We start from the raw sequence: 18,905 nt of genomic DNA, 5'->3' as shown, positions 1-18,905 counted from the left end.
ATTTTTTGTGTACCACTTTAAAATGTTAAAACTCCTACAATAAATGCAGAATATAACAATGAGTAATATTTTCATGCAAACCAAAGATATTCCTTAGAGATAAATGGCTTTCTGTTTGAGAAATTTAGCTCCAAGAAGTGCATTGCATGATGGTACATGCATGATGATGCATGATGGGTAAATGCACTTTGTGTAAGCACACTTTGAATATATTTGGATGAAGCACAATCATAGTGCACTTAGAAAAAGTATACTTCCAATATGTTAAAGTGATTTACTTTAAAGCGCACTATAGAAAATCACACTTCGAAGTCACTTGGGTGAAGTATAATCAAAGTGCACTTAAAAAAAGTGCAATTGCAATATGTTATTAAAAAATACACTTTTAGTAAGTTCACTATTAGAACACTATTAGTATATTCCTCTAAATACACTTTAGCCAAACATCTTCTAAGTGCACTTTATGTATGGTTCGCAAAGTGTACTTTCTTTGAGAGCAACTTAATTACATCTAATTTTAAGTACACTTTAAATAAGCATATTGTAAACATACTTTTTCTTAGCACAAAAAGTGTGAGTGCGCTTTTAACATGCTAAGTACACTTCAGTCGTGCTTTTATTGTACTAAATTGAACCACTTTTTCACCTGGGATTCCTTTTACATTTGAATACAAACTAACATCTAAGAATTTCATTCACATGCACAAGTACATACTGCCAATGAAACTGACTCTGATATTGTCTTGTGTTTGTAGAGCCGTGAAAAGGTTTAGGTTGTTCTTCATTTCCAGTATGTCGCATCTTTATGTTTAAAGGGACACTGTGTGAGATTTTTAGTTGTTCATTTCCAGAATTCATGCTACCATTCACTAATGTTACCTTTTTCATGAATATTTACCACCACCATCAAATTCTAAGTATTCATTATGACTGGACAAATTGTACTTTTCCTACATGAAAAGGGGGGTCTTCTCCATGGTCAGCCATTTTGAATTTCCAAAAATAGCTGCAAAATTGACTGTAATTGACCATAATACAAAATGTTAGTTTATTACTTAGTAAACTTTCATGACAATATCAAAGTTGGCAATAGGCAGCCCATTTTCAATTCGCAGCATAGTTGCAGTACCCTTTTTGACCATTTCCTGCACAGTGTCCCTTTAATTACTATGTTTCAAACAATGTTTTCAGCGTTGATCTAAAGTGAGAGTTGAGCTCAGGGTCATGGCAGATTGCAGCAGAGCGTAGCGCTGCATAATTTGCCTCTGTCCCGCTAGTGTACAGTTGGCGCTAGTCACAGTGACCTGGCATCAATGACTACAGAAAAGGCCCTCATTGGCTAATCTGCACATCCCCCCAGCCGTGTGTGTGTGTGTGTGTGTGTGTGTGTGTGTGTGTGTGTGTGTGTGTGTGTGTGTGTGTGTGTGTGTGTGTGTGTGTGTGTGTGTGTGTGTGTGTGTGTGTGTGTGTGTGTGTGTGTGTGCGTGTGCGTGTGCGTGTGCGTGTGTGTGTGTGTGTGTGTGTGTCTCCTCTCAGCTAGAAGGGTAATTAAAAGAAGCCTCGTCTTCAACTTAGAAACTCTAGCGAGGGGCAGAGAAGAAGAGAGAAGAGATATGAGGAGAGAAGAGAGCTGATGCATCAACTGTGCTGCTGCATGGCACGTGCACAGAGACTCACTCAAAAAGAGGAAATATACCATAGACATGTTGTTAGCAACTATAACCACAGAGAAATGATGGAAAAAATATTCATCAGGGACTTTTGATACTTAGTACACCTGTATAGCACTTAAAGATGGATCCTCATAGGCCACAGGTGATCAAATACTGTTATTCATCTTTTTTTAAATCAACATCATCATCATCATCATCATACATCATCATCATCATCATCATAGACTGCAGGTTTTCAAGACTTATTTATTTGTTTGTTGATTTGATGTGGACATCATATTATATTGGACAGACGAGATGCATTTTGTTTTATTTGCAACGCTAGTCTACAGAAGATTTTTTTTAAAAGACAGAACAGTGAAAACACTAAGGGAAAAAAGAACAAAAAAGATGCAAACAGGACAAAGGCAGGGTGCACCACCAAAGAGAAATATTATTATTAGTGATACAAATATATTATTATTAATAAAATGGTAATATAATAAAGGTCGGAGGGCAATATGGACTTGGGGTATAATGGTATTAGCTCACTGGCTATTCTTACCTAGTTGTGGAGTGTCCATGTTACAGTTTTGATTGAGTAACACATAAAAGAATCAGATTTGTCAGCTAGCCACATGTGTAATTAAATCTCTCTGCCAGAACACAGGCCTCCTTTGATCTGATTATGGTCAGTGGTAAACCCCCCTTTGCCACCAGGATTTGTATCTAATCCTTTTTTGATAGATATCTAACCGATACCCTTTGTTGTGTTTGTGGCTTTTGTGTTTCAGTGTGGGTGTGTCAGTGTATGTATTGTGCATGTGTCGTATTTTGGGTGCTATCTTCGCAGAGAGGCATCTGGTACTGTGATCGAAATGAGCCTTGAATAATCTTAGTGTAGCTTTAAGAAGGTATACCCAAGGAGATGTAATTTGAGTGCTTAAACAAGACAATGGCAGACCTCAATTCATTAAACTTGACTGCTGGACAATAGATGCCTCGAGGGATATATTTTTTTCTTTTACAGAGGGATATTTTTATGTTTTAATGACTGCTGGTAAAAAAAAATCAGTTGCCAGTAACCATCTCCCCAAAGTGCAAACAAGTCCATTAGCATAGCAACGGGTGGGATGGGGTGAGCCTATATTTAAAACAGAGAGAGTAGAGAGAGAGAGGTTCCATTGGCCCATTGTTTCCGGGTTCTATTATTGCAAGGGGGAGGGGGGGGAATCCCCCTTTAGGCAGACCTAGGCAGACCTAAGGACTGTTCTATTCAATGCTAGGAGTCTTATGACGCGCCCCTTTAGGCAGACCGGAACCTGGTCATGTTAGGTGCCCATAGCAACCTATTACATTGGAATATCTCTTTATACTTATAGAATCTCTGTAAAAGTGGCGTCGAGAGATTGCTCATTTTATATCTCCTTCAGGACCCTCTACATACTCTACAGTGTACTCTTCAGAAAAAAACACACAGATCTTCTGATTCATCTCGCAACCTCCCCTTTGACACTCTCACACTGTGGCTTCTCAGAAGAGCCTTAGCTTGATTTAAATATATAGTGAAGCCTGCTGTGTCTGATGCTAAGGTTCACGGTGGTGTCAGTTTCAGCAGAAACTTGCTTATAGTCAAAGCATAAAAACATCTTTATAGTTATTTAGTTGTATTTTAATATCGAAATTGCGTCCAGTTATTACTTCTTGTTCAACTTGAGAAGTTGAACACAGTACATCAGACTTTTCAAAATTGAATTGACCATAACAGCTTGGACATCCAAACTAATATACTGTTAAAGAAGCTGCAGCTTTGAAAACAACGTGTAGTGTTCGCGTTAAGCACTCCTAATTTAGTAAGCGATGCCAAAAGGAAACGTTGACAGACTCCTCAGATCATCTGCATATGAGGTTGTGTTACTGGCTCTTCTGATTGGTGTACCCCAGATTTCTCAGTTATCTAACATCACCTCAAGTCAGATTGTCCTTTGACTGGAGACTGTTAATAACAGATGCACGGTGACCTGTCAGCATTGGCCCATGACACAATGATAAGCACGTTATTTTAACTGAAAAAACACAGTTTCATTATCTAAGGCTTACCAGAAGCACCTTATGTGGAAAAGTTTGAGTCACTGTGTCGCACAATTCTGAATCTCAATCTTAATGTAGGCTTCATCATCCTTTCTAACCATTAGTTTGCAATCACATTCTCTTTACCTATATGAGAAGAATGTTGTTGTTCTTTTTACTGGTACCGCTACCGGCATCTAAATAAATCAATCAAAATTGTGGTGATGAGCTTCATTTTTCAATTCTATTTCTACTGGTGAATTTATTTTTACAAAGTGCAAGAAAGTCCTTGTGCACAACCCTTCAGCTGTCCAGGCGCAGGTGTAAGGCAGGAAAAAGTGATCAATATGAAAAGTTCATAAACACCGCACACTGGATACTGTTCTTTTTTTGTCTTTATTTTTTTGTAGCGAACAACACGTTTTGCCTAGTGCGTCTTCAGGTTTGCTCTTTCAACTTCACTTCTAACTTACATTGAAGTTCAGTCTTTCACTTACAGAAGTACTTAAAATAGTGTCGATGTACTGCTGGCATTGCAATAAATAAATCAAAATCGCGTTGATAAGCTGAGGCCTCAGCTGCACATGCAAATGACAGAGAAGTGAAAACACAGAAAGCCACTCCATGATTTACAAGACAGGGAGGGAGGTAGGGAGGGAGGGGGAGAGCGAGAGAGAGAGAGAGAGATGAGGTCAGATTGGTGCCCTGAAAGGTAGAGAAAAGGCCCCAAGAGCGAGAGGAAGAGGCGAGAGAGGAAGAGAAGAGGAGGGGAAGAGAGGAAGAGAGACAGGCCAACAAAAGGCGGGTTGGCTTGTGGTGGAGGTGTGATGCAGTAAATCATGCGACCATGCGACGGCTGTTCCTCTGCTCAGCACTATCGCTCTGGCACAGCTGGGCCTCCCCAGCGCTGCCACACACATGCGCATTTCCCTCTTCCAGATACACACACAGCGTACAGGGCAGCCTACTACTTGCTCAATGGTTTCGCACACTTACGAATTCAGCCTGCTCTCCTTCCAAAACAGTCCAGCAAGAAGATGCATGAACACAGCACTCTGCTGCCTCTAATGTGTGCCCTGTTACCAGGGCTTAACACTGGCACCTGCCAACCGGCCAAATGCTGGTAAAACTTGGCTGTGGCTGGTAACAATTTCAGTGTCACTAGCCAATTTGGCAGGTAGCTTATTCTATGGTATATATCAGAATAGCGTATATTATGCACTTTGCCCCTTGTGTATCAATTGTTTGAATTTAAGTTCATGAAAAAGCTCAGGCTCAGTTTCTAGTTGTATGTTTTATTTCCATGTAGAAAACCATCTTCTTGCTTTATGCACCTCATCTTCTGAGGTTAGATGTACAGCGTCATGATTGTTTTTTAAAACCAAATTTGTGGCTAGTAGACTAGCTGGATGGCTAGTGACTCGGGAAAGCCACTAGCCACAGTGGCCGGCAAGTGAAAAAGTTAATGTCAAGCCCTGCCTGTTACTCTCATACATACCACAAACCAAAGGTGCGTGCACAGGGTAGCCTGCAACAGCGCATTCCCTCTTCCCTGCACACCATAGACAGTGGGAGATAGAGACCTGTCCTGCACACAGTCAAAGAGCGACCTGCACGTTGTATAGGGCAGCCTGCCTTGTTGTCTCCCCACACTTGCAGCCAGAGAAGTGCATACAACGTCCAGCCTTCAACTAACACCACTGGCCATGACACCCAGTTTGTGATGATTGTTTGTGCCTTCTAAACGCAGCACACTGAGCTATGAAGGTGCTGCTGCTTTGCACTCTAATGGAGCTCCATGTTTAGGTTGTCTTGTATTTTTAGTGCACGCTCTGTCGTCTTGGCCATGTTTCTCACGCTCTATCTCTCTGTCAGACACACACACACAGGCATTATTGCTCTCAGGAAATAATCTAAAAAATAAATCAAATATTTAAAGAGAGTTGTAGTATCAGAAAGAGTTGCTACAGTCATGTGACCTGTCCCAAGGTTGTCATCTCTACTAACAGCTTAACATAAGAGTTGCAGAAACGACGTGCATGGTGTGGTGGGGGTCTTGGCAGCGAGGGGAACTCAGTGCTGCCATTAGCATGCCTCCTGTGGATAGCTGGGGACAGAACTATCACTACCAAAGACAAAGCAGCAATCTACACAGAGTGATTTTAAATACCACAGGTTTTTTCCCTTTTTATAAGAGTCAAACGAACAGAGGAAATCATTGCTCGAGTTGTCAGTCCCTCCTCTGTTTCGGTACCTACAGAGAGCCCAGACACAGATGTCAGATACCACTAGCCCTGTGTAACATTGTGAAATCTCAATCTGTTTTTTTTTTTCCGTATCCTGCGCGTTTTGCAAATCTGACACTTTGCACCTTAACACACAAGCAGGGGAGGTGGGGAGCTGTGTACTGCATAGTACACAGATTAGGTGTGTGTGTGTGTGTGTGTGTGTGTGTGTGTGTGTGTGTGTGTGTGTGTGTGTGTGTGTGTGTGTGTGTGTGTGTGTGTGTGTGTGTGTGTGTGTGTGTGTGTGTGTGTGTGTGTGTGTGTGTGTGTGTGTGTGTGTGTGTGGCAGTGTGGCAGTGTGGTGGGTGTAGCGCACACAGATTAGGCCCAGTGTGTACAGACGGCATGTACGCCAGCTCTGCTATCAGTTCAGCCGGGCTGCGCTGGCCGCTATCAAAGTTTCTCACACAGGTGGTGGCGACAAAAAAACAAGCAGAGACAGATTGAGGTCTGAGGTTGAGGCAGAAAAAGAGAAAAGATAAAGTGATAGAAAAAGTTGTGTGTAGAACTAGCGAAAGCACAGCAGTAGAGTGCTCACCAGAGTATGAAAACGGCTGCTAGTTGCCTAGCGAGGGTGCTATTTTAACACCACACCACAGCGCCTCTGAAGACGGACAGACAGAGCAGAGGCTGCGAGGAGTATTTTAACCCAGCCCTGAGAGTGTGCATGTGTGTGTGTTTGTGTGTCGGTGTCAGACAGGGCAGAGGCCACAAGGAGTATTTTAACCGTGTGTGTGTGTGTGTGTGTGTGTGTGCGTGCGTGCGTGCGTGCGTGCGTGCGTGCGTGCGTGCGTGCGTGCGTGCGTGCGTGCGTGCGTGCGTGCGTGCGTGTGTGTGTGTGCGTGCGTGTGTGTGCGCGTGTGTGAGCGTGTGTGTGTGTGTGTGTGTGTGTGTGTGTGTGCGTGCGCGCACTTACATGCATGTTTGAGAGAAGGCGTAATTAAACCCTGCTGTGCGTGTGCGTGTGTGTGTGTGTGTGTGTCAGACCGAGCAGAGCAGACTGGAGGCAGGGGAGGCGTATGTGAAGCCAGCCCATTGCTTGATCTTGCTAGATAAAGACGTCTCAGCCTGTGTCACCCCCCTCCCCTACACAGCAGCTATACAGCAGGCATCCGGCCAACTCTCCCTCTCGATCTCTCTCTCTCTCTCTACTCTGTATGTCTCTTAGAGAGAGTGTGTGTGTGTGTGTGTTATCTGTCTATAGGTAGGGTTTTTTTTTTTCTTGACCGCTGAGTGGCCTGCTTCCCTGCCAGTGTCTGCCGTGCTGAGCAGAGGTGTGAAGGGCACACAGGAAGGACGGTCTCTTGCCATATCGTACCTCTTCCTCCGCACGCATGCACACCTACCCTTTCTTCTCCTGAACGTGTGTGTGTGTGTGTGTGTATGAATAAGTATGCGTATGTGCAGTTTCACTTGCTAAAATGGTTCTGCCGATACGTTTCTTCCTACATGTCTGTTTCGTAGAAGTCTGTTCCAGGTAAGTGTGTGTGTGTGTGTGTGTGTGTGTGTGTGTGTGTGTGTGTGTGTGTGTGTGTGTGTGTGTGTGTGTGTGTGTGTGTGTGTGTGTGTGTGTGTGTGTGTGTGTGTGTGTGTGTGTGTGTGTGTGTGTGTGTGTGTGTGTGTGTGTGTGTGTGTGTGTGTGTGTGTGTGTGTGTGAATGCGCGTGTGTGTGTGCGCGTGTGCGTGTGCGTTGCAACCTGTGCTGATGCACCACCTCTGACCTTCGCAAAAGCCCCGTTCCCCCCACCCTTCCGGAGCATGGAGTGTCAACCCCAACGCTGTGTCCGTATAGCATACAGCACCGTGTTTATATACCCCCCACACACCCTTCTGCCATCATATGTGTTTTAACTGTGGTGAGATGTGAGTGTGCGGAGATCCTGTCTGCAGCCCTTACAACCCCCCACCACCCATCCATAAGTGCCCCAAACCCCATCCCCACCCATCATACACTATATATAGCCGAAATGATTAGCTAACCTGCCTTGACTCACATTATGAACTTTAGTGCCTAACCCATATGGTTCAGTATAATGTTGGTGTACCTTTTGCCGTTATTAAAGCTTCAACTCTTTTGGGAAGGCAGTCCACAAGATGGAGGAGTGTGTTTTTGACCATTATTCCATAAGCACATTGCTGAGATCCATGGCTTGGATTGGCCATATGGCATACAGGGCATTTGTCCGGTGGACTGTTGATGATATTGGCCTGTTCCTCCCCTCAATGGTATCAGACCTCATGCCTCTACAGCTGACCTCTACAATATAGATAGTCAGATATTAATAAAGCAATTTGGCTGTTAGGGACAAAATATACTAGCTTATATTAGATGAGTAAAATTTTGTCAAAGGCTTCATTGTCTCCCCTAATGCCTGGTGGACTGCTCTTGGATAAAAATGCCCGGCCTGGTTTTTCATCCTAGTCCAGCCCTGCAGAGATCACACACTGACACATCATTTTGGTGGAGAAGGCCTGGCTCTCAGTCTCCGCTCTAACTCATTCCAAAGGTGTTCTATAGGGTTCAGGTCAGAGCCCTGTGCAGGCCAGTTAAGTTCATCCACACCAGACTCCATTGTCATCCATGTCTTCACTGACCTTGCTGTGTGCACTGGGAAGTTGGAAGAGGAATGGGCCTGCTTCAAACTGATCCCACAAGGTTGAGAGTATATAATTGTCCAAAATGTTTTGGCATCCTAAAGCTGTAATAGCTGCAAAAGGTGGACCGACATCATATTGAACCCCATAGGTTAGGAATGGGATGGCACTGAAACTCATATGTCAGTCAAGGCAGGTTAGCGAATACTTTTGGCACTATAGTGCATCATCCCTCAGACGTCTGGTTGGAGGATGGGATGCCATTTGCTTGCATTTATAAAAAAAACAGACTTGTGCAAGCAAACTAGTCTTGTGAAGCCATGTCTGACATTCCCAACTCTGTGTGCTGTATTGAAGTGGCATCGTCTTGGTCATGGTACTCTGGCATGTTAAGAGTAGCAGCATGAAGGCCCTCCACTGTACTGAACTGTATTGTGTCAGAGAGACCTCCATGAGAAGGTGCTAATAGTTTTCCCTCTCCTCTCCTGTCCTGTCTCCTCCTGTGTGCTTAGGTGCGCTGCCTGAAGAGCCAGAGGGCGGGCCTGCCGGCCGGCGTGGGCAACTTTGACAGCATCCACATCGTCAACCACTACGGGGACAGGGAGTGCTACGCCTCCTCAGACGAGGAGCAGGAGGAGGACGAGGAGGCTGCCAGCAGGCTGGCCCGGTCTCGGAGGGGGAGGTTGGGGGAGGGGGGAGGAGGAGGAGGAGGAGGGGGTGACGCGGGGGGCGGTGGTGACGCGGGGTGTATGGTAGGGGGCCGCATCACGCTGCACCCTGAGCTGGAGGACTCGGACAGTGACGATGACGGAGAGGCCCTGAGGCTCACCGTGCCGACCAACGGCAACAGTCACAAGACCACCACCGTCTAGTCACTATGGTAACCAACAACAGTAGCCATAAGACCACCGACGTCTTGTCACTATGATAACAGTGCCACTGACGACACCACTGTACAGTTACCAGCAGTAGCCATTATGGGACTAGTGTGACATCTTCTTTCCCTGAACAGCACACCACCGTCTCTCCAAATCACACCAACACTCCTCTCCTCTCCTCTCCTCTCCTCAACCCAGTGTCCCTCCACTGCCCCCCTCCATACAGTCATCAGTGCATCACTACCACAGGCCAGCCGACTGCAACTCAGCCTCAGGCGGGGAGAGGAGAACTGAGGAAAGTGGACTAGTGGAGGGTTTGGAGCTGAATATGAGCTGCTTCCAGCAGCACTTAACACCAGCAGGCACCAGAGCTGGCTGCCATGACGGATAAGTCATGTCACACATCTGCCTTATATCACCATCACTGCTTGTTCTTTCATATTGGCTGTCATCTGCCATCACCAGTGACATCATAGACTTGTTACCTATAAGCACTTACACTTGCCCAGTGCCGACCACCCCCATCCAAACCAGAGTCCACTGACTCAACACTAGAAGTATTCAGAAGGAGGGGAGGTGAGATGTTTGGAAGCATGCACTACCCACCACCATCAGAAAACATCATCAGCCACCTTTGGCCTGCCAACATTAGAAAGAAGGCTGGCATTAAATAGACACAGATGAATCTGTGAATGTCTGATCTATTCCGCTTTTGGACAATACTGTGTTTTACTCTGTAACAAGGACATGTTGTCAACCCATATCATACTTTTTTATTATTGTTCTCAGATTTTAAAAAACAACAAACCAACTGAACTTTTGTTTTGGGAATGTTTCATAGGAAAGAAGCAACACCGAGACACTGACACTACCTTTAGTCATTAAGAAGTGCTTCTCTCGGCCAAGAGGAGACCTATTCATGAACTAATATGCAGCTGTATGAAGGCTGCTACAAACTCCCGTACCCAGACACTCTCATTGGCTAAGACCAGCCCATGGTCTAACCTCATTGGTTATGACCACCCTGTACCCAGGGTGCCCTGGGATACCTTCTCTCCCCAGGAAGCCTCTTTTGTATATATGTACATGTATGTTGTTCATGGTTTGTTTGCATCAACTTGAAAAATGTGTTATCTTGTGACCGTGGCAGAGGATGTATGCCATGCAGTTTATTGTTGTATTGTTCGTGGACTAAAAGGGACATATCACTCACCCGAGACAATGTTCAGAATACCCCCTACACACACACACACACACACACACACACACACACACACACACACACACACACACACACACACACACTGGTCCACGAGCTTCACAGAAGCATATCACACACTTATTTTGGCCATGTTTCGCTTGAAGTGTGTGTTGGTTTCCCTCTTCGCTTTCAGCAGAGAGGTTTTAGCATGTGGACAATAGAGCATGTTACAGGTTTGACACACAGATGTCACAATGTTGGGAGACGATATTTTCTGTGTTCTGTGATTTATCCTTTTGTTTGTTTATTTTCAGTTTTTTGTTGTTGTTTGGTTTCGTTCTCTTTTTAAAAGAAACATCTTTAAATCAGCAATGCAAATGAAGGGAATGTGCTTTGAAAATTCGCTACATGCATCATTGTATTGGAGGGACGAAACGGACAAGAGTTCGCACATTTGCACAATGGAGTGGAGTGGAGCGCGCCTGTGTCAAGGGAACCTGCCTGGCGCACGGCGGAAACGCGGCGCGTCACCTGCATGCAGGGGGTTGTCAATGGAAAGATATCGCCCGCCCGTCTTCTTGCAAAAGGCAGCAGCACCGCATCACCTGGCCTTTGTATGGCTACACCCACTCACTCTCACCGTCACCTTCCGGGGTGCAGTTGGCCTGAAAAGTTTCCTCTCTGATCTGATGATACACCAGAAGTTTGAAATGCTCAGTAATGACCTTGTCCATAGCCAATGTTGTGTGTAATGACACCGTAAATGACACCTTGGGAAGCGACCCCAGTCGCCTTGCAGGGAATTAAACTGAAATCTCCTAAATCTATGAATTTATAATTTTCCCCCGCGCAATAAAGTAAGAAAATTAAAACACTAAGTGGGCTACTAGGCTATCAGATAGTCTATCTGATTATGTCCGATTGAATACTGTACCGCTGCAGCTATCCCAAAGCGAATTTAACATGTGGAGTATACTGCGTTTCAATGTGTCGATTCAGTGTTTCCCTTGATGGAGAGCGGCCGATATGGAACACGTGCTGGCCAGTGAACACTATCTGTTTATGTAATGACTCATACTATATCCAACGACAATGGTTCACTAAATAAATCATGATAAATTCATTTATTTTCCCTGTCATTTACAGTTGACCGTCACAGCAATGGGCAATAAAAGGCTTTTATAAGGCTCTTAAACGAATTTGTGTCTGCATTCTTGAAGCAATAGGACCTGTTGCGTTTTGCGCGGAAAGGATGGACGCGGATGTTATTCGCTTGCTGTTGTGCGTTAAAATGCATTTCTCAACAGACATCATGCATAGTACTACTAAATGCCTTGGCATAGTGTGTGTTAGTTAGGGTTTTTATCATTTCATTGGTCAGAGTGTAGGCTGTTCTGTCACCAAAAAAAACGTGCAGTTGTAGGCTAGAGTTGTAGACCGACACAAACATTCCAGTGTGCGCAAATGCATTCTTCAGATTCTCTATTTTAGAAAAAGCCTAGTTAAATGATTAGTCTAACTGCTCAACTGTTTGGAACCGTAATTACGAGGATAAGCTAAATTTATTTTTTTTGTAGGCTAGGCCTACTATTTGTTAAAATTATGCATAGGCTATGCTTAATAAATGATGACACGGCTGTACGGTGAACACAAAGCAGTGCATCAGCTGTTGTAATTTGCCATCTTACAACACCTGAAATCTGCATTTTGAAAGGCCGTTTTTTTACGGGAGGGTACTCTTTTGATGGACGCTTGACGCCACCAACCCCTCCTCTCCTTGCTTATGAAAGCTCTTGCTAAAATAACGTTCAGGAAGTCTGCGCTTTTTACGCTAATAACACAAGCCAGCCCAGCACGCACAGAAATACAAACACACTGATCCTTGCGGCTGTTTGAAGTCAAGTTAAATCTCAAGCTAAGTGAGGAAGGCGACAGGTAGGTGTGACGATTGTCATTAATGACCAGTTGGCAGAGATACGCTGATGCGACCTGTCGCGTGCATGGTTTCAAATCAAGGCGCTCCGAGTTATAATTTGTCCAACATTTTCTTTACATGTAGATCAGTCAAAACAGAAGAATGAAATGCATCAAATCCTGACCTTTAAAGGCGCAGTGTTTTTTTTCTTGTGCACCTGCAATGTGTTGTACACTGTCAGTTGTTTTACAACAGCATAACCAACCAGTGAACTTAACGTAATTTCACTTAGCAGTAAAGTGAGACTAATTTTTGTTTGCTGTGTTTTTATTTATTTTTGTTTCGTTTGTTTGTTTGTTTGTCCAAAGTGCACAAATGAATAGGCCTAACTTAATTTTTACCCAAATGAAATAGTTTTTCGCCATTCTGAACTCACATTTTTAACAGCTGTGACAAAAAAACATTGGCCATACTTTTTTTTAGTTCCTCAAAATGAACTGCTCGGCGTCAGTGAGTGAGCGCGGGCGGTTTATCTGCGCCTATCGCGCCCGCGCCACCTGCGCGTTTGACCGGATGGCCTGCGGCGCGCGCGCTAATCGGAGCACCACACATTTCACTTTGATTTCCTGCCGCGCGCTTCTGCTACTTCATCCCATGCTTCTGCGCGTTTAGGGATGCGCACCCCCAAACACTCACTTGCTCTCTCTCTCTCTCTCTCTCTCTCTCTCTCTCTCTCACACACACACACACACAACCACACACACACACACAACACTCTATACCACAGCTGACCACAACTGGGCAATGAGGTCGTATTCAGATGACGGGTATCAAGTTGCCCTTTCTGCTGGCACAGCCTAGCCCATATTCTTGAAATTACAGATGGAACACGATTCTGATTCTGTGTTGAGTTTGTGTAAATAGGACATTACCATGTTTCATTTACTAGCCGAAATAGCCTAATACATAAGCTCAGATATTTTGTCAATGCAAAAACATGATGAAACGCATCTACATTTTGCTCTAGTGTTTTCCCCTGAGAAACTTCTTGGTTTACTACTGGGCTAATAATTAGGCTACACAGTAAGAAATGCAGTGTTAATTCAACACTCAAAGAGTCAATTTAACACATTCTATTGTGTATTTTCTCCCAGAGTACTCTTTAAGTGTTGAATTAACACTAGTTTTTTTTACTGTGTAGCTAATTAGGCTAGTATGGCAATATTGTAATACTGTCGCCTATCCATCAAAGCACGCGCGTAATTGTATTACTATGGAAGCAGCCACGCACGCAATTGTACTCTATGGAGGGCACGGGTCTCAGTCGGGTTGTCTCTGACATCATGCATACCCTGCCGGCTGTTGCTCTCGGGCCCCTGGCCACCATAGGTGTGTGCGTGTGCGTGTGCGTGCGCGCGCGCGCGCGCACTGTTGTTCTGGGTGTAATTAGGAGCCCGGCAGCCCACCGACGCACGCTCAGGGGGTACTGTCCGAACAAGGGGCCTCTGTCCTGACGGCGAGTTAACCATTACTGCCTGGAAACCTAAAACCCCACCACACGGGTTACTCAGGCGGCTGGTAACCGACAGAGACTGGATAGTGACCTTACTAGTCCACTGTTTGATTTCAATATGTCATCCATCCAGCAGCTACACACCTATTGTATGGTCACCCCCAAATCAAAGATGGCTTTGCATGTAGGCCCCCACAAGGCCTTTGCTGAGAGCTGAAAAATAAATAAACCAATCTCAGACGGCCAAGGCTGAACTAGCGAACCTAGTCAATCATTTGCATTGCGGTGATTGAAGCAGGAAACTGAACCACAATGCAACAACTTACCATAAATATCACAGGCTATTCAAATCATAGAGCTTACTGTCAGCCTACTGATGAGTAGGGTTATCGACCAGCCGGATATTTCCCAATACACATTTTAAAAGCCTGTCTTAAAGGGAGATGACAGCTGTGTGGTTACTGTTGCTGTGCTTATGTGTGCATGAGATTACCTTGTGATTTGTATACAGACTCAAAGCAGAGAGAGGGCCGCCCTGGCTGCTGTAATAGTCCTGTTGTTACAGCCCTGTGGTGATAGCACTCCCTGGCATCTCGGTGCCCGTGTCCGTGCTTCCTCTCCCCTGCTTCTGGGGATCGAGTATCGCATTGATAAACTCGCATATCACTTATCCTGATTGCCACGGGCTTCGGTTCCCTAGGGAGCAGACTAGACCGAGAGAGGGCTGCCTTGCATTTGTTCTCCGGGGGAGCCAATCGGCAGGCACCGGCCAGGAAAACTGAGGGAAGCTGTGTCTTTAAAGCACCTGTCCCCGCAACACCTGGCAGACGAGGAGTCTCCTTTTGCGCATGCTCATAACGTTGCAAGAGGGAACTTATACTGGTGAGCCGTCATCAACCAATGGTTCTCCACTCGTTTCAGAGAGACAACAGAGAGTGCTGCTGCTGCTGTGACGGGTCAGATTGACTGGACTGGACGGGACGGGGCAGGAGAGTCTTTTCGGATATTTGTGGAGCAGAAACGACAAGACAAGCAGCCATGCCGCGGTCGTTCCTGGTAAAGAGCAAGAAAGCGCACAGCTACCACCAGCCGCGTTCGCTCGAGGACGACTACAGTAGACTGGACACCATCCTCGCGCACATATGTGCAGGTATGTAGATTGAGTTTACACTTTAAAGTTCAGTGGTAATGTCCCTGTTAACTGTTTTTCAATGGTTACGAAAATGTGTATCGAAATGCAGCATGGTAAACAATTTACTTTTTTCATTATACCAATAGGCTATATTAAATAATAGGGACTTGTCTAATGTATTACTTGAAAATAAATGTGTGGGTGGCTTTTAAATAGAATGAATGTGCTTGAAACGAATGAGGTCTTGTGCGTTTGTTATGTCTTTGTTTTAATTGAGGCTACGTTATGGTGATACTTTCCGTGTATTTTAATTAGAAGTAGCCTACGAGATTTCAACAAAAAGCTTTTGATGCACTCTGATGGGCTATATTGCTCCTAACAAATAAGGGTCATTTGTTCAGCTTTCGAATTGTCATTCTAATAGGCTACATGCTCATTTACAATAACACTTGTTTTGTCATGCTTTTGTTTTTTGCGTTGCTTAAAATTCCCAAGTAAATCAACATTTTCCAAAAAAAAATGCTTTCTTGTCCATAACATCCTTATAGGCTGCACTAGTTTCCTTGTCCATAACACAACAAAACATTTTAGAAAGAAAAAAGTGAAATGACACGGCTCTCTTCTCCTTCCAAACTGACTTAACAGAGAGCAAAGTCCCGGAAGAGTCCGAGTGTTGTGGTGATGTGCTGTCTGGAAACACTACAAGAGTCTTCTCTCCTGAGTCTCACCTGGTGGACACGGCGGACCGCTCCTCCAAGTCGCCGCTGAGCTGTGGGGGCAGCGTGTGTGGCCGCTCCTCCGACTATGAGGACTACTGGCGCCCGCCCTCGCCCTCCGCATCCCCCGGTATGGACAAATGCATGCAAACTTCTTCTGCCTATATTCAAGCATCCAGTCAAGTGGACTTTAAAACACCAACTGTTTGTTGTTTGTTGTTGTAGTAGTTGGCCTGGGAATCTGCTAGTGTGAACTGTATGCTCTTAACTTCACTTTGAATTAGATTATCCCGTGAACATGTTTCATCTCACAGTACTTGGGCATAATTCAGTAAAGACCATATAAGCTAAACGTTAATTTTCTGTAATTGGATGGAAAACTCGGATATTAAAAATATAGCTCTAACTAATTATTTTTTTCCATGACAGATTCCGACAAGTCGTTCTCGCCATCAGTGGATGAGACCCAGCCTTTCGAGGTACCCTTCCGGCCGTATGCCTGGAATAACTACACCGGTTCCGACCTCCGTCACCTGGTGCAGCAGTCCTACCACCACCCACTGGACCTGGAGCGGGGCTCATCACTGTCTTACTACGGGGACAGGGTCATCGACGCCTCGCTCTATTCAGAGAGGGGGTCCGGAGCTGGAGGATACGGCTCTTACAGCTCAACTGCTGGACTTTACGACAGGAGCCAGGCCAACGGATTATACTCCGACAGCAGCATCCATGGCAAAGTGCAGGACATCAAGTCTGAGACGGACATCTGCAGTCGACTGATGCTCAACGGCGCCTTCAAGTGCATCAAGTGTAGCAAGGTTAGATCACTTCATCCGTTAGATTCAACTGCCTTACATTTTAATTAGTGTACTGTATTTGTAGTTAAAACTGCGACATGAAATACGCAGTCCATCACTTTACTGGCACATCCAACAAGAGTTTGCGTGCGTAATTTGCGTGCGTAATTTGTGTGCGTAATTTGTCTCCAAAACGTGCCGCGATCTGCATGCTTATCACAGTAAAGCGACATCCTGTGGAAGACTTAATCTCTGTCATTTCCGCAGGTGTTCTCTACCCCTCACGGACTCGAGGTGCACGTGAGGAGATCTCACAGTGGGACTCGACCCTTCGCTTGCGAGATCTGCGGGAAAACCTTTGGGCACGCGGTTAGCCTGGAACAACACAAAGCCGTTCACTCACAGGTAGGCCTATAGCCAAATAACCAACGACAAATGTATACCTTTATAATACAGACCTTTCAATGGTAATATAATTGCCTATACCTATAGTGTGCTGCTAACTGCCGAACTGTACAAGCATACAGCACAGCTTAAGTTTCATACGTTTTTTTATTTATCTGTGTTACGCAACAGGAAAGAAGCTTCGACTGCAAGATATGCGGCAAAAGTTTCAAAAGGTCGTCGACGCTCTCTACCCACCTCCTGATCCACTCGGACACGCGGCCCTATCCATGCCAGTACTGTGGGAAGAGATTCCATCAGAAATCCGACATGAAAAAGCACACGTTTATTCACACAGGTATAGTGCCCCCTCTCGCTTATCTAAAAGAAAACTGGGAAGAAAGCTAAAAGAAGCATTTCAAGTGTGCTGCTTTGAGTGTATGCTACACTCTCAGAGTTAACTTTGCACCACTTCATCAACCGCATTCCATTAGTGTTGATGCATTTTAGCTCTGTTTGTAAGTCACCACTTCTCAGCAATGATGACAACATGTGACATTTCATTTTCATCATGTCCAGTAAGTAAACCTACGTGTCTCCTCTATTTCCCTCTTAGGTGAAAAGCCCCACAAATGCCAGGTGTGTGGCAAGGCCTTCAGCCAGAGCTCCAACCTCATCACCCATAGTCGCAAGCACACCGGCTTCAAGCCCTTCGGCTGCGACATGTGCGGGAAAGGCTTCCAGCGCAAGGTCGACTTGAGGAGACACAAGGAGACACAGCACGGACTAAAATGACTGAAGTGACCGCCCTCCCATATCTCGCAAAACCAGCACATATCAAGATGCACACAGGCCTGCCGCACCACCCCAAACACTATAGGGAAGCTACTGAAGAGGAATATCCTATCCACCGGCACCACGGCTTTATTTAGCCTATGCCTCAGAACTGTTAGCCTACATCATTTTAGGTTCTCTCTTTCTTTCTTTTTTCTTTTTTTTTTTTTTACCCCCGATCACAGATGAATGTAACTCGGACCAGTTCGGTGCAGTTCATGTAAATAAGCGTCTTTCGTCCCCGAGGGAACTCTCATGAAACCCAAAATATTGTGACCAAAATAATGACAAAGCAGACATCTTTGTGAAATCAACGGAGAAATCTGCGCCTCTCACAAGAATGTCACTTTGTGAGAGAAAGATGCTGGCAAAACAAAGCAAAGCGTTTTAGCGGGCACTGAGTGTGATTTCATGAAGGACTGGTTTCTGAGCCTTTTGCTCTGTCCTGCGCAGGCTCAGTAGGCCTATCCCCCGTTTCCCTTTATTATTATTTACTGAGAGACGGTTCTATCCTTTTTTTTAATCAAATTTGCACATGCGTAATTTATATTGACGAGATCCTGTCGTCTCGTCTGATTGTAGTAAGTTCAAATGTTGTATACTACAGTGTTTGTTCTTAAATTATTTATTGATATCAAAATAAATGGATTGTTTAAAAAAATCTGGGTTTTAATTGTGTATGCTGTGAATGGATGAGGATGCACTATTTATACGACGGCACAAAAACACCTGCGTAGGCTGTTAGTCTGTCAGTTGTGCTAGATTAAGCTTTTTTTTTTTAAATAAAAATAAGTCTATTACTCTTGTAGATTGCCCCATGACAGCAGCCAGGAGAGGTGCGTAATGGTAGCTGGCGGTGGAGAGGTGCGTAATGGTAGCTGGCGGTGGAGAGGTGCGTAATAGTAGTTGATGGTATTGTTTCAGATGCTGAAT

At 44.9% G+C, this 18,905-nt stretch overlaps 2 protein-coding genes across 2 annotated transcripts in view; both read left to right on the top strand.

The window, feature by feature from the left end:
• evi5b (ecotropic viral integration site 5b) overlaps window positions 1-11,880 on the top strand; it is a 116,354-nt gene extending 104,474 nt beyond the window's left edge. Inside the window, exons 21-22 of the mRNA XM_063200919.1 lie at window positions 9,115-9,319; window positions 9,359-11,880. Of these exons, the coding sequence (XP_063056989.1) occupies window positions 9,115-9,319; window positions 9,359-9,474 (321 nt within the window). The 3' untranslated portion in view covers window positions 9,475-11,880. The remainder of the gene's footprint in view (window positions 1-9,114; window positions 9,320-9,358) is intronic.
• Window positions 11,881-12,438: 558 nt separating this feature from the next.
• On the top strand, window positions 12,439-18,601 carry gfi1ab (growth factor independent 1A transcription repressor b). The gene is made up of 7 exons (XM_063200914.1): window positions 12,439-12,616; window positions 15,031-15,259; window positions 15,887-16,087; window positions 16,387-16,775; window positions 17,022-17,159; window positions 17,331-17,496; window positions 17,755-18,601. The coding sequence occupies exons 2-7, from the start codon at window positions 15,148-15,150 to the stop codon at window positions 17,931-17,933; spliced, it is 1,185 nt and encodes a 394-aa protein (XP_063056984.1). The 5' UTR covers window positions 12,439-12,616; window positions 15,031-15,147; the 3' UTR covers window positions 17,934-18,601.
• Window positions 18,602-18,905: the final 304 nt, after the last annotated feature.

This window comes from Engraulis encrasicolus, chromosome 6 (genome assembly GCF_034702125.1).
Source record: "Engraulis encrasicolus isolate BLACKSEA-1 chromosome 6, IST_EnEncr_1.0, whole genome shotgun sequence".
Classification (NCBI taxonomy): domain Eukaryota; kingdom Metazoa; phylum Chordata; class Actinopteri; order Clupeiformes; family Engraulidae; genus Engraulis; species Engraulis encrasicolus.
Note: the sequence above shows the minus strand (reverse complement) of the source record. Positions and strands in the feature narration are given on the sequence as shown.